At 34.2% G+C, this 16,546-nt stretch overlaps 1 protein-coding gene across 3 annotated transcripts in view; it reads right to left on the bottom strand.

The window, feature by feature from the left end:
- The window catches only part of LOC132128944 (contactin-4-like), a 76,716-nt gene that overhangs the window by 9,012 nt on the left and 51,158 nt on the right, over positions 1–16,546 (bottom strand). For all 3 annotated transcript variants that reach the window (XM_059540356.1, XM_059540357.1, XM_059540355.1), the window contains exons 10-12: positions 8,628–8,757; positions 6,133–6,283; positions 1,899–2,026 (exon numbers count right to left, since the gene is read on the bottom strand). In XM_059540356.1, coding sequence (XP_059396339.1) covers positions 1,899–2,026; positions 6,133–6,283; positions 8,628–8,757 — 409 coding nt within the window. The remainder of the gene's footprint in view (positions 1–1,898; positions 2,027–6,132; positions 6,284–8,627; positions 8,758–16,546) is intronic.

The raw sequence follows: 16,546 nt of genomic DNA on the forward strand, positions 1-16,546 counted from the left end.
TTTTGCTAATGTATAAGGCTTTGCATTATTTGGCTCCACAGTATTTGGCTGAACAGGGTTGCTTTTACTTGATTATCTGTTCTATATGTGATTATTTAATAATTATGTGTTAATATTCCTAGTTGTCATTGTTGTTTTTCTTGTATTTAAAATGCATTCTTTTACATTGTCCTTGTGTTTTTTTTTTTTGTAAAATGCTTTAAGAAAACAATTGTTAAAGGCCCTACACAGAATAATGTATTATATTATTATTAACAATATTACATTTGAGCTGAGGCAAGAGTGGTTTAAGCATTACACTTCTATCACCACTAGATGTCAATATCCTGTTAGATTTTCATCTGAAACAAGTCTTATAGAGGTAAATTCTCTATTTCTCCTAAAAATCTCAGATATATTCAACCTTTCAAAAGGTTTTAATTTCAACGAGTCAGTAAGTACGTCAAACATCTATCTATCTATCTATCTATCTATCTATCTATCTATCTATCTATCTATCTATCTATCTATCTATCTATCTATCTATCTATCTATCTATCTATCTATCATGTAATTATCAGCCACCTCTTTTTCATTGTTTCTTGACAAAAATAAATAAATAAAAACAATAAACAATAAAATAATGTTTGATATTCCTCAGATGAGGTTGAAATAGGGGATGTCAGAGAAGAGGGTCAGGATGAAAAAAAAAACCTTGCTATATTTCATATTAATTAAACAGCTGGTTCAGCTTTAATTTACGGGATGAATCATTACTGATTAGTAATCTCTGGATTCCCTTGTGCTGAATTATTCATGCTTTATCACGCACTTCTTGCAGAGATGTCTCTTTAATACAGCAAACACGTCAATTTTGCTGGAGCAATTTTATTTACACTGTTTGCAAATTAACATGTCAAATGAACATGTATTCGGGATCCAGGCTTTCATGTGAAAATGAGAACAGGAGAAGAAACCAGAGAGTTTCTATAGAAACCAGTTTTAAAAACAAGAAGGACCACCGAACCGCTGCTGTAACAGATATCTGGTATTGTCCATGTCGCCTTGTCAAATGGGTGAAGAATTCACAGAGTTGCAAAAAAGGTTGTTTTAGATGAATTTAAGCCCTAATGAAACACAGCATGGTTATTTCCACACATATCATGCATCTCTAATGCTTAGGAAATAAATCAATTTTGCATGAACCACAAGCACAGTTATTCTAGAGAGTGTGGAGAAAAGGAGCTTGTGCTTTACTCTTACACTGGCAAAGACTGTAGGTTGATAGTAAATAGTTATTTATGTATTTCCATTTATATAGTTATTTATATCATACAAAATATTGTTTTGCAACACAATATCTTACATACAGTACACATTTTTAAAACATTTGTGATCTGTACTTTTCTTTTAGTCTCACCAAGGCTGAATTTCATTGATCAAAAACAGTAAAAACAGGAATATTGCGAAATTTTCTTTAAACAACTTTTCTATTTGAATACATATAAAAAATGAAATTCATTCCTGTGATGTAGAGCTGAATTTTCAGTATCATTACAGTCTTTAGTGTCACATGATGCTTCAAAATAATTATAATATGCTGATTTGCAGCTTAACATTTCTTATTCTTATCAATTCTGTTTTGTAACATTATAAATGTCTTTACTATAACCTTTGATCAATTTTATTTTTCATCCACTGGACAGAAGTAGAATTTTCTTATATATATATATATATATATATATATATATATATATATATATATATATATACCTGTATATTTTTTTTATTAATATATATTTAACGCATTTAGTGATTATAAATAAAAACATATTGTCATCATCATGTTACATGCATGCATGTACAGAAGTGTCCAAGAGTATAATTCATGTACTAAATACTAGAATGTCCCAGCATACCTTTTACCACTAGTGTGCCTGCACTGCTTGCCACTCCGAACTGGTTTCTCGCAACACAGGTGTAAAGACCTGCGTCTAGTTTGGAGACATTGGATATCCGGAGACTGCCATTATCCAGAACAGAGACTCTAGACAACAAAGTGAAACGATGAAAGCCTTGCAACACCATTCATCCAGATAAACAAGCTTTAAAACGAGTTATTATATTACACTGAAGATCAATGAACTTCAGTCTGGCCACAGAGATCGATAGGCAGAATCTTTTATATACATGTGAAAATAAAACATTTAAAAGCCAAACACACAAAAATGAAACTCTTCTTTGAAAATTTCCTTGCTGATAAACCAGCTCTGATATATTCACTTTCAATAGATGATATAAGCTCTCTATTTAAAGTTTCTTTTCTTTTTTTTCTTTTTAAGTAGTAGTCTTCTGCAGCTATTACTAGCAAGACTTTCCACATCACAAAACAACAACATTTTGGCCATGGTTTCTGGTTTTCAACAGTTCAGCCAAAAATAAAATGTTCTGTCATTATTTAATCACCTTCTTGTCTTCTAAACCCTTAAGGCTTTCTTTATTCTGTGAAACACAAAAGGCTTTGTCTTGTAAAATAAACGGGAACTGGAACTGTCAAGCTCCAAAATGACAAAAGCACCATAAAAGAATAATAAAACTGAGAGTTTGAGGGAGAAGTAGAAAGATAATACCTGCTTTGAGATTTTGGAGAGAGATTTTGATGGCATGGTGTGAATTAGGTGAAGCAATAATTCAAGGTTAATGTTGTACACTTTTAAAGTTGCACTTTTTATAGACTTAAGAAACAATTTTCAATTACACATGCTGTTTTAAGTAATACAGATGGTTTAAAATCACTTTATATTCCAATAAAATATACTTTCATAAATTTGGTGTTCAAATATTTAAAGAACATCATATTTGCGTGTCCTGTAAATTATTACACTGGAATCAACATTCAGCTTCTGAACATAACACATTATTTCCTGTGATGGTAACCACAGTGCAATGTCATATTAACAAGTCTGTCTATATGAGCATGCTATGTATACTGTATATTGAAGCAGAATTCTTTTGGTGGGGCTATATAAGACGCTGATTAAGTCAAGACAGAGTTTTGTGTCTGAAATTACATTTTAAGCTTAATCAAAAAACTACATTTCCATGTTCCACAAGTGCAGAAAAAAATAGAAAATTAGTTGTATGCTGCTTTTATTAATTGTAGTGCAGGGGCCCCAGCAATGAAAAATGTTGAAGAGCAGTGTGCAGGATGTGCTTCATTTACACCGTGACCTTTCAGTATGCAGTGGTCTTCATCACAGCACTGCGAAGAGAAAAAGATCTGCTCCCACCACCAATGTAAACAGCCTTCTTTTATAGATATGCCAATGTTTGCAAGAATTTAGTAAGTGGAAATTTTAGAAATGAAGGCATGTTGATATGAGAGCTTTCAGCAGGCATGTCATCCTCAAGTCTTGTGGAATTATCATCAATGGTTCTACTCTAGCTGAGGCCAAAATTACACTTCCATCGGGTGGATGATAGCGGGTGGGGGAATAAGTCAAAGAGAACACATTCAGTATACCGTAACTCGCTTTGCCTAATGAGTTGAGTTGAGTTTTGTGGATTTTCGTTTACTTCTGTTAGCATACATTTGCCAATACTTATTTATTTATTTATATATATATTTTTTAGGAGATTTACATTCTAACTCTTCTTGAATGCTATGCCCAACATTTAAAGCAAATACTTCACACAGGGAGGAAAACTGAGCAGGTCAAGCAATTTGGTAACACATTACATTAAGCTTCTATATATTCTATCACCATTTGCAATATGCGATAGCTAACATGAAATAATAAATAATACCTTTTCTTGTTATGTATTATGAATGAACATTTATAAAAATGCAGTAATAATTGTTGTTGATTGTCACTATTGTAATATGTTACCAGCAACTTCACTATGTCTTTAACACATTTTACAAAACCTGTCAGGTGTATAATTATGCATGAATAAATTTGTGCAACTTTTACTTATTTATGCACAAACATGGAAAAGCTGGAAACTGTAAAAGACTACAATCGTATTTGCATACAGTCAGCAGATTTCCAACAAGCACTACATTGTTAGTGCAAAATTGGACATAAAGAAGTGAAAGCAACCTTTTCCCTTTCCACATGATCATTATAGAAGTCTGAAAAGCTGTTCTTTGGTTTTCTTCTTCTCTGGCTCTCATAAACACATTCCCAGTAGTGCAGCAGTGTTTAATGAGAGACCCTTTCCCTCTCCAAACCTCCAGCTCTAGGTTGTGGGTGGATGTTAGCACAAGGTTGATAGACAGTGATGGCTACTAATGATTTTCTTACAGCAGCTTCAGACTGAAGAGCTCAGTGGTACTCTCTCCTTAGAGGCACAGTGCCATTCTGCTTAATTCATCCATGGATTTATCTAAAGTGTAAGCTAATGAGAAATCTGTGATGCACTGCCTTATATGCACTATAAAAACCTATTCAAACATGAGTCCTTGGTCTGGAGGTTGGTTCAGAGCTGTTTCCAGGTTCAGGCTTACAAACAGACCCGATTTTGAATCACTTAGATGCTTGCTGAATTTAACTCTTGGTCAGACAAGTTAGAAATTCTATATGCAAATATTAATAATAGTCAATGTGAATGCATTTGCATAATCCTTAAATCTAATGTGACTAGATTTCTTTGATGTTAATTTTCTTTCTTATTCTGTACTCAGTCATACTTAATTCTCCAATGGATGCTATCCATGTCAGGGGAGGTGACCTTTAAGCCATTTTAATCATTCAGATGGAATATCCAGAACTCTATATGATGGTCTGCTTAATATAATATCAATCAAAAGTTTGGGGTTGTTTTTTAAATAAGTCTCTTATGCTCCCCAGTGCTTCATTTATTTGATTATAAATATAGTAAAAAAAAAGCAATAATGTAAAATATTATTAGAATTGAAATTAACTATTTTCTATTTGAATATACTGTAGTATAAAATGTAATTTATTCCTGTAATGGCAAAGCAGAATTGTTAGCACCATTACAGTTACTTTCTTTTGATTCTTTGATGAACAGAAAGTTTAAAAGAACAATGTTTATTTGAAAAGTGTTTTTTATTTATTGTCATTTTTGATCCATTTCTTCATTGCTAAATAACAGTGTTCATTTCTTTAAAAAATCTTTTGAATTCTAGTATTTTGTTTATACAGTATATAAATTCATACATAAATGACTGACAAAAATATTTCTAAGAATATTTAAAATAAAATAAATAATGTTTTAAAATAATGATCTTTGTAGGGAGAGATCCCCATTATTTTCTGTTATTTTATTAAATGTATTATAGGATAATGACTTAAAGGATTAGATTACTTCCACCTGTCATTCCCGAGCTTTCCAACGAGCTATAGTCCAAGATTTGCATTTGTGGTAAAAAAGCATATAATTTTATGTTTTTTTTTTTTAAATGACGCTAGATAAGACCCTTATTCCTCAGCTGGGATCATGTAGAGCCCTTTAAAGCTGCACTGAAACTGCAGTTTGGACCTTCAGCCCGTTGGCCACCATTGAAGTCCATTATATGAAAAAAAAAATCATGAAATGTTTTCTTCAAAAACCTACATTTCTTTGTGACTGAAGACAGAAAGAAATGACCATCTTGGATGACTGATTTATATTATGAGCCTAAATGCAGTAGTGGACAGAATCTTGTAAAATAAATAAAAACATTGAATGCTTATATACTTATTTTCTGTAAAATACATGAATCTATTTGTGATTTGATAATTTTGTATCAAACACATTTAAACCAACCACCTAAATCTACTGTATACATAAATATGAAAATGAATGTTCTAGTCAACAAAAGAAAGGTCCAAATGAACTTTTACAATGCTAGATTTTACATTATAACAAAATAAAAATCGTTTATGGAACTACAGATTCAGTAATCAGTGATTGGCTGATTGTTCAAGTGCTGTTGATGCTATTCTGTGACCTGAAAGAGTTTTTATTTTTCTAGATCAAGTAAATGCAAATGCAGTGGCTGTTGTTGTTGAGACGTTTTGATGTGAATAATCAAGCCTTTGATCAGTAAAAACCCTCTGCCTGACCTGAACCATATTGCTCTGTCTGTATCACTTTAATAAACAGGTTCTTGGCAGACAAAGGGAAATGGGTTGGTAAAAATACCTGTGGCTCTCTCGCAGGGCTTCTTTGCCCTTCCTCCAGGAGATCATCCCACGCGGGGACATGCGGGGCCTGCACTCAATCAAAACATCTCCACCCTGCCGAGCCAGTGTCTGTGCCTTTAGCACACTATTGGAGAAATCTGGTGCCACTGCTGATGTGAAGAGAAAAACAAGCATCTTACAAAACTGACAGAAGGACAGACCGACTGACTCTTAAAAGTATCTGAGAAGAAAAAAAAAATGTCATTGCTTTAGATAGCAGTATATCAAAAAGTGTCAATTGTTTTGAAGAAAAAGGACATTTTATATATAATATAATATGTGGAATAAATACAGATGTAAATGTAAACAATAAAACATAAATAAAAGATTACAGCTAATAATTTAATAAGATTTACTTATCAAAAATTCTGTTCTTCTAACATCAGGACATTTGCATTCACATTGACATTTGAGCTTTCATGTCCCAAATAATATAACATTTTAATTCAGAAAAGTAAAACGTTCTTCTTTGAAGAGGTTTATTCAAGTAACTGATGTATGAATTGCATTTTTCATATACAATACCATTCCAAAAATTAGTTAAAGTCAGGGTAGGTAAAAAATGTATAAAAACTTTTTTTCCAAATTTGTTTAAACTTTATTTATATATCAATACATAATTAAAATGTTAGTACTCTGAAAAAGAAAGTATAAAAATCGAGTGTCTGTAGACCTCTCACGACTGTTGCTCATTATTTCCATTCACTCCACCCCCTCCCTTCTGGGCTCCTATAGATTATTTATCGTCTCTACTACGGCTCGCTAAGTAATGTTATGTTAGCTATATTACGCAGCTACGTGTGCTAATGACACATGCTTCATGAAAAATAAACAAAAAAATTTTTCTCTGCCATTGTTTTGGTATTCCTAGGATCCTTGCCTGTTGAATTCCTCAAATCAAACGTGCACGCGCAAGTGGGCAGGTCATGTGTGGCAAAAGGGTGGTTGCCATGGTTGCGAGAGAGTGACAGTCGCCTAAGCCAATCCTATGTTTCGTCCCGATTGGAAATAATAAGCTGTGTTTAATACAGATTAAACTGTCTAGGGTCACTCGATTTTTATACTCTTTTTATCAGAGTACTTACATTTTAATTATGCATTGATATATATAGAAAGTTTAAACAAATTTGGAAGAAAGTTGTTTATACATTTTTTACCTACCCTGCCTTTAATTAGTTAATGTTTTAGAAAAAAGTATCTTACGCTCACCTAGGCTGCATGAATTTGATCAAAAATGCAATTACAACATTAATATTGTGAGATTATGTTTATGTTATTAGATAATGTTTTCTATTTGTATATATTTTAAAATGTCGTTTATTCATGTGATGCAAAGCTGAATTTTCAGCATCATTACTCCAGTCTCCAGTGTCACATGATCCTTCAGAAATCAGTCTAATACGATCATTTGAAACATTTCTTATTATTAGCAATGTTGAGAATAGTTGGGCTGATTATTATTATTAATATATATATATATATATATATATATATATATATTTTTTTTTTTTGTTTTTTTTTTTTTTTTTTTTGTGGAAACTATGATAAAATATACTTTCAGGATTCTTTTATTCATAGAAATTTTAAATAGAATTGTTTTGTAAGAAAGTATGTCTTTACTGTCACTTTTGAGCGATAAAAAAAGACCCCAAGATGCTGAAAGTTACTGTATAAAAAAATTCAAATATTATCATATGAAATAAAATTTAATGAATTAATGGATAAGACTGAACAATCAGTGTTAAATCCATTTTCTTCCACACAACCTGTCAACCTGCTACATATTTATCTGGTACCCTCTTTGCTAAATCTCGTCACTGTATCGTTTTCCAGAGGCATGCGAGGAGGATGTTTTTAATGCGATATCCTCACTTAAGAGCACACTCAAGAGCTCATGCTATCCCCCGCACAAAACTAAGTCAAACCGAGTCAAGCCAGCCAGCACAAATCTAAAGGCTCTAAAGTGCGAAGACTGTCTACCTCACATCTCCCCCAGGCAGCAATTTCAGCATACTAGACTTTCCTGCCTGTTTGGCATCCATCTGCACTCAGCACTGACAGCATCAAAGCACCCATTGTGCTGACAAATGACAGGACCAAGCAACAGAGCACTTTTCTCATCTGTCGCATGATAAAATGGCCTTGAACGTCAACTCCTTTAATCTTCAGTGCCGAGATGGGTTCGATCATTGATCCCGTCGAAAGTTATTCTCCTCCTCATAATAGCAGGTCAACTGTTTTTAAATGCAGCCAAAAGGGGTGTAGTAAGACTAATGAGTGCTAGCGTTTGCTGACAATGTGGTTAGAATGAGCTTATGAGGAAAACAAAAGCTAAGTACTGATAAATAGCACTGCTGCACCAAAACACAACAAACTTCATATCTTAGACAAATTTGTAAACATGAACTGCATCTGACCTTATCTTTAGTAACTGTGAATTGAATGATTCCTTACCAATGACTCTGAGTTCAGCGTTGGCAAACACTCGGCCATGCCGGTTCTCAGCGATACACTGGTACATCCCAGTATCTGACAGGGTCAGACTGCTGATGGATAACGCCCCGTTTACCACCTGGATTCTGTCCTGGAAACATAACAACAATCCCACAGTTCAACTTAAAACAATTAAATTGACTTGAGTTACATAATGAAATTTAACTCCAGTATTGTTTTACATATTAGACACATTCTCTATAGAAAACCATATCAAATCCATGTAATGTAATGTTTTCCTCTTTTCTGTCCTTGCATAAGCGTTACACATATTTAAACATTAAATATGCAACTTGTCTAAAAAATAGCAAAATCATACTCATACTGTTTTGATAGCTTTGATCAGTGAAAATGAGAAAGCTACTGAAACTTTCGATGAATAAGACTTTTTTTCTGGTCTGTTTCAACAAAGAGTCAATGAAAAAAGAAGGGCTGCCCTCTTAATTGTCAATTAAACTCTAGCTGATAAAAGAGGCTTAGGCTCAGCTATCAAAAAAAAAAGGAAACAAACGGAGTGCACTTTCTGCCGTCTCGGTCTCCGTGAACTAGAGCGCGTCACAAAGAGGAATGAATCTCAGTTTACAGGCTTCTTGTCTCACATATATGAGAAATCAAATCAAAACCAATTCAAATCGAAAACAAATACTCTCTGATTATGTAATCCATATGAAAGCATTGCTCTAAAGGCGCGTCCATGTGGAGATGGCGAGTCAGTATCTTTACAGCAGACACTGACTAAATTATAAAAATGTCTCCATGATATTTTTTCCAGACACATTCAAAGTTACTTTTGCTTTATATGTGCCCTTGAGCGCAGCTTTATATTAATTATATTATGTTATCATCATTATGAACAGTTGACACACACATTTCATGTGTTAAAATGACATAGAATTTACATTTAATGCTAGTGGCAAATACAGAAATCTCTAAAACCCTTTTTTCAAGATTGTTTCAATAATTAAATGAACAATAAAATCTGACAACAATGGTATCTTAAGATTTGCTTCGTTAACTTAAATTCCACAAAACTAAAACATAAAAAATTAAACAATAACAACAACAAAACTATGATGAATTGCATGGATATCTGGCAAGAGTGATAACTCACTCAAATGGAAATGAACCATCCATACAAAGTGATTTACAAAGAAATATGCATACTTCTCAATGCTACCTCATAGATAATGTTAGGTTATATTTTATTTTAGATAAAACTATCACAAAAACAGAACATGGGATTTGTGAAAGGAATGGGACACCGCTAAAGTATTAGGCCTACCATATTCACGAAAAGTGCCTGCTATAAAATAATAAAATGACAGATGTGAAGGGAGCAGAACGGAGGATGAATCTAATCCCACAGTAGCAGTGGATTGCTGCTGATGGGCGGTCTATAATTCTTTTTTTTTATCCTGGCCAAACACTTACTCGTAAAGCCCCTGTTATGCTGCCATTGCACTCACTTGAGTGTGAAAAATTTGAATGGTGCATTCAGGTTGAATGAACATGAGATTTAAAGGGGTCAGATATCTGCACCCGCTCTCTGTATGCGGGCTCTTCAGAGTCTGGTGGCATTAGCTTTATGCCACTTGAATTTCATTGTTCCAATACAGCTGGAAAACGGTGTAACCCTCTGGCCACATGATCCGCCCTGACATGGAGCATCACAGTCTAACTGATATCATAACCAGACCGCTTCATATGTGTGCCGTGTTGACTGGGGTACACTAGAGAAATCAGTACAGCCACTAGCAGCAAAGACAAATGGTGGCATAAATCAGCTTTATGGGGGTAATTAATTAGGGGTGACATTCTACTGAAATCAGCACTTTCCCCCTCGACGGGAGAGCGCCGTTTGAGTGGGCTGTGCTGCACCAGACTGATTAAGTTGCCCACCTGAATAGACATCGCAAAGATTGCCCCAACATTATGGGTATTGGCTTGACGTGTGATATTGTTGCTGAGGTAAACATTTACACAAGCATATGAATATTTGGCGTGGACCAGGAAGAAAATCTAAACAAAACGTAGGAGAGCTGCAATCCTTTAAATAGATCATTTTAAAAGTACATAAAAGAAATATAGATTATACAACAGTTAGTGTACTCATGTGATTGAATAAGAATGACATTGATGATATTTCGTATAGCAGCACTGAACATTTCACTGTTTGTGTCACTCTGTCAGTTTGATACATACACTTTCACTTCTGTGGTTTGCAGTATTGTGACTGAACTATTTTGTTGGTGGAGCAAAACTTGAAAATATAATACCTGCCTATATTTTGTCTGAAATGTCTATTTGGCCTCATGCCCAGAACAACTAAAGTGCCTTTCATGACATCATAAAAGTGAAGCCACCGCACTGCCATATTGGTTATCCCATAAATTATATTGAATTGATATGAAATCATAAAATTTTAATGCGAAAACATTACCTAACAAGTCAGTGTTTTTATATCTGAAGTATTCCTGTACATTCTTACAATGAAAACGTCCTGTGTATGAAAGCGGTTATTTGCTTAATGTCGCGAATTTGCCCTGCATATTAAAAAGTTAGGCTACGTTCATATACATTACAGTAGCGAACATCAGATGAATATTATAAACCTTGAACGCTCAACATATGTGTAACAAATGACAAAGTACTCATTCTGAAATCTGAATAAAAATGCTTTGTATAGACATATACTTTAATTCGCCATGTACAGTAATTTACTGTTTATGTAATTTTATGTTTTTATTCGTGCTGTAGGCTAACAGCAATTTTTTCAATGATTTTGTTAACTGCATGCATTCTGAAGCAGTTAATGATTTAAATGTAGGTTAAGTTAATAATTAATTTTATATACAGTATATATAACATTTTACTCCTAGGAAAATGCTAATGCTAAAACGGCATAGAATTTGCAAAATCTTTTTCCTTCTATCCTAACAAGAGCTCCAGTCCCTGCTGCAGTGAAACACCCCATAACAGTACATTACCACCTCCATGCTTTACTGGAGGAATGCTGTTATTTGAAAGGTGAGCTGGATTCGATTTCTGCCTGACAATTTTTTCAATTTTAGTCTCATCTGCCTCAAAATCTTCAAAGTGTTTTGGCAAAGCAAGGTGTTTTGGTGATGCATATGGCCTTTCTTGAAGAGTTGCTTTTTTCTTGCAACCCTCCCATACCAAAAATAAATAAATAAATAAAAATATATTGTTGTCACATGCACACAATGACCATCTTTGTCATAAATTCCTTCAGCTGCTTCAGAGTTGCTGTAGGCCTCTTGGTCACCTCTCTGACCAGATTTCTCTTTCATCCAGTTTGGAGCGACGTCCTGATCCAGGGAGGGTCTGTGTTTTACCAAATACCCTCCACTTCTTAAAATAGACTTCTCTGTGCTTCAAGGTCTTTGAATATATATATATATATATATATATATATATATATATATATATATATATATATATATATATATATATATATATATATGTATCCATCTCCTGACTTGTGCCTGTCCACAACAACTTTATCATGGAGATCTTATGACAGTGCCTTGCCTCCCATAGTTGATCATTTGCTTCAGTTGCACTACCAACAGAGATGGGACCAAGTCACACATGTGCAAGTCTCAAGTAAGTCTCAAGTCTTAACCTTCAAGCCTCAAGTAAGTCCCAAGTATTTTTTTCTTGGGCAAGTCAAGTCAAGTCAAGTCACAAGTTATGTCAAGTCAAGTCCTGTAGTAAGTCAAGTCAAGTCCAAGTAAAGTCACCTTATTATTGTAATTTTACCTGCAGAATCTGATCTTAATAAAGTTAAAGACAAGATATAAGTAACAGTAAATTAAAATAATTTGGATTTGCATTGTAAATACTCATGTTAGGTAAAATACATCATGGAATCAAACAAAATTGTAACTTCATAAAATTATTTATTTTTCACTTCTGCCAACAGAAATGTTTTACATTTTCAACATTGAGTCCATAAAACAAATAACAGCTAAACATCCAACAGACTCCTCTCTGAACAATCTCTCTCTCAGAGTACATCCGTGAGTCATTACCTCTATTACAAGGTATTGCACTTGCAAAATATAAGATTCGAGAGTCTTGTCTGCAAGCCGAGCACGATGTGGCCTATCCCACCACATGCGCCACCGGTATGCGCGCTCATAATGGAAGCAACGCGGTCGCGACGCGCACGGGGGCGCAACTGCCCGAGCGCTTTGGAAACAATGAGAAAGCGGCGCGACTAGCGATTTCCACGCGTTTTTAGGCGCGAATTATTGACGACAAAAGCGATGACCCTCAGTACCCCTCAAGCTGAGATGTTGATGTGATGTGATATCTGATCTAAGTGGGCGTGGTCTGCGTAAGGCAGAGAGGGCATGACTGATGATGTCATGACATGACAACGCGATTCTCAGCCTGCGCTCCAGCTGAGTAATCAATTTTATTTTTTAAAAATAATTTATATATTTTATATTCAAACTGAAAACATAATGTGATTAACACTCAAGTCATTCAAGTCATCCTGTCTCAAGTCAAGTCAAGTCCCGAGTCTTTAACTTCCAAGTCCGAGTCAAGTCTCAAGTATTTTATTTTTTGTCAAGTCAAGTCACAAGTCATAAAAATAGCGACTCGAGTCGACTCGAGTCCAAGTCACCAAGTCACAAGTCCCCATGTCTGACTACCAAGGACTGAAATGCTCAAGGAAGGCTCTTTTCATGCTTGGCAAAATGAGCACAGCTGATCACAGATGAAAATCAAATGGCTTTTTGTGTCATTGAGAAGGTTATCAGCTACACCTGATTGAGTTTACAAGTCATTTACAAGTTATTTTGCAATTGATCCTTTTTCCAACTCAGTGATTCTATTTACACACACACACACACACACACACACACACACACACACACACACACACACACACACACACATATATATATATATACATACATTTCTTAAAATGTTGGTGTTTCATCTTACAATTGGATTTTATAAGTTGCAATGAGTAAATACAGCGGGATGAAATTAAAACTTTGTCTGTCTTTATTTCAGGCTGCAAAGCAACAAAATGTGATTATTTTAACTATAAAAAAAATCTAAATACAGTATAGCTAATTGAATGTAAAACTGTCTTGTTTATAATAAGAAAATGCTAAGTAAATTATTGAGCAATAACTTAATGCTATTTAATAATAACTCAAACAAATCAAATGGACTTGAAATAAACAAACTGTTGTACTACAATGAATCAATGAATGACTTCTCAGTGCTGCTTTAGGGACATATATTTAAACCTAGAAGGGCATATTTGATTTCTGCTGCAGCTCACTTATGTGGAACACAATGTGACATAATTCTGTCATGCTACACCACTGAGAAAAAATAACATATTACTGTATTTTGAAAAATAGAAATACTGAAAGCTATTATTAAATTACTAGCTCTACGGGTTACTCCCTGATGATATATGGAGCTTCTGTGATGTGCTCTCAATACTGCATTCATGTGATGGTGGATAGTATAAGGAAATGGCTTTTTCTGTTCATTGTAATCATCAAATAACAAACGACACTCTTCTTCTCGTCCTCTGACTACATGGATGACCTTTGGTCTGGAGATTGATCAAATGCTGAGGTAGCCAATGGTGACATTTACAAAACGGTAACACCTCAGCTCATTAAGAGTGCAGCCTCACACGCTGAGATTGTGTTCACTATCTCTCAGAGTGATGAAACAAGCGCTGTTATAGGCTACATGACACCAGGGACGGACTGGGAGTAAAAACAACACTGGATTTTCTCCCAGATAGGCCCACCACATCTACAAACAGTCACTAATATCTCACATTATTGAGCAAATTAACACTATTGTATTTATGGCAAATAACATCACAAAACTCATGTTGACTCTGCTGACAAAAAACAATAGAACCATCACAGAAACTACTTTCCTGTAGTTAGTTTTGGGACATATTACATTATGATTTAGTGGCTTTAACAAAAGTCACCAATGGAAGGTGACCATTTACCAGTAGAGCCCAACAGGCGCCATTACAGTTTTCATTAAAACCAATACTTTACTCCAATCATTTTCATTACAACCAGTAAAACCATTACAAATTATGTGGTTTCTTTTTTTTTTTTTAAACAGAGGATTTAAATAAATATATAATTGTATTAACTAAAATACTTGAAATAGAGCAGAATGCAAAATACAATGATAAACATAAACCTAGAATCTAGAAACCTGAAACAACAGATTTCTTCTATTTGAGTATTCATGTGTCTCTCTGTCTCTTTCTCTGTGTGAGTCATGTTAATCAGACGAATCACCTTATAGGCTACTTCATTTACTCTATTTTCTAACTCAATGGCTCTCAAATGTAACCCGTTGTAGAATCACTGCTGTCTCTTTATGAATTAATGGATATTCATTCCAGACGATGTGGAATGATAAATAGCAGTGGACAAACGGACCTGGGATTTTACTATAATGCTATATGCTTCATGCTCTGTAAAGTGAGAGGTAACCTGGTGTATATTTTTGCTTATTTTTTCCTTTTTGCTTCTCCCAACTGCATTTATCTTCATGTCTTTTGCTTGCCATCAGCCCACTCTCCTTCACGTCAGTTTTGGTTTCTCATAAGCAAAAATAGATTGCATTAGCACCGCTTTTGCTGGCTGTCAATGTCACTTAATCTGACACTTTTTCTTTGATGATGAACCAGCCAGGGCATGGCTGTCGGATGGACTTCTCCAGAACCTCCAGATGGCCAGTCCGCCCCTGACACTAACACAGCACAGAACTGCTCTGAGACAAACCTAAACCAGAGCTCTGGAAATACACATGCAGAATCACAACATAATCCTGAAAGAGGAAATAGAATGTCACTTTTTATTTTTATTCACGTCTTGTATTTAGAATTGTTGTAAACATATGATGTTGCCGTAATGTACTTCAACAGTCAGGTTGATGAAGTGCTGTTATTGAAAAAAATAAATGTTTCATTGGCAGCCACCTGAAAACAGTTTAACAACTAAGCTTTTTAAAACAAAAATAAATAAACAAATAAAAATTACAAAACACGTAAAAAAAAAAAAATTCCCCGGTTTATGTTGTTTTCTGTTTTGTTCTGTTTGCTTAAAAGCACATAACACTCCTCACTCCTCCAACTTCAAATTATGTCCCCAAAGGAAAATTTTGGCAACAACTAAAAATAAACATTTCTCAGTTTGTTTATCTCTCTTAAGTTTTATTGCTGCAGTGCAAAATGTTATGGTCAACCAGACAAACTGACCAACCCTTTCATGAAAACCTGGCAGATATGTTTGCACCTGGCAAACTCAACTATTTGTATTACAGTCTAGTCTAGTCCACCTTAAATGTAAACAGGTATAGACTGTTGTGCTACTACAGGTATTTTGGAACATCCTACTTGAACTTGTACTTAAAAGTTGTGCAGGCCCTCCAGCAATTGGTGCATTTGAAAGTAAATTACTGTTCAATTTAAATGAAATCAAACATGAAGTCTTACATCTCGAGATGCACCGAAATGAAAATTCTGGGCCGAAACAGAAACTAAAAATTCTGGATTGCTTGGCCAAAAATGAAAATGCTTTGTAATGATTATTTATAATTTTATTAAATAATTTAAAGTAATTTGGTAAGACTTTTTAAATTTAACTACATTTTAATGATACTGAAAAAAGAAGAAAAGAAAAAACAAGCCAATAAAATAACCACACTTTTACTGAAAGTAACAATAAAACTGGACAGATATTATATTAATATTGGTAACTTTACAATACGGTACATTATCAGCATTTATTAATCTAAGTTCATGTTAATTTCAACAATATTAATGCATTATCAACAGTTGT

Source organism: Carassius carassius, chromosome 46, assembly GCF_963082965.1.
Source record: "Carassius carassius chromosome 46, fCarCar2.1, whole genome shotgun sequence".
In the NCBI taxonomy this organism is placed as follows: Eukaryota; Metazoa; Chordata; class Actinopteri; order Cypriniformes; family Cyprinidae; genus Carassius; species Carassius carassius.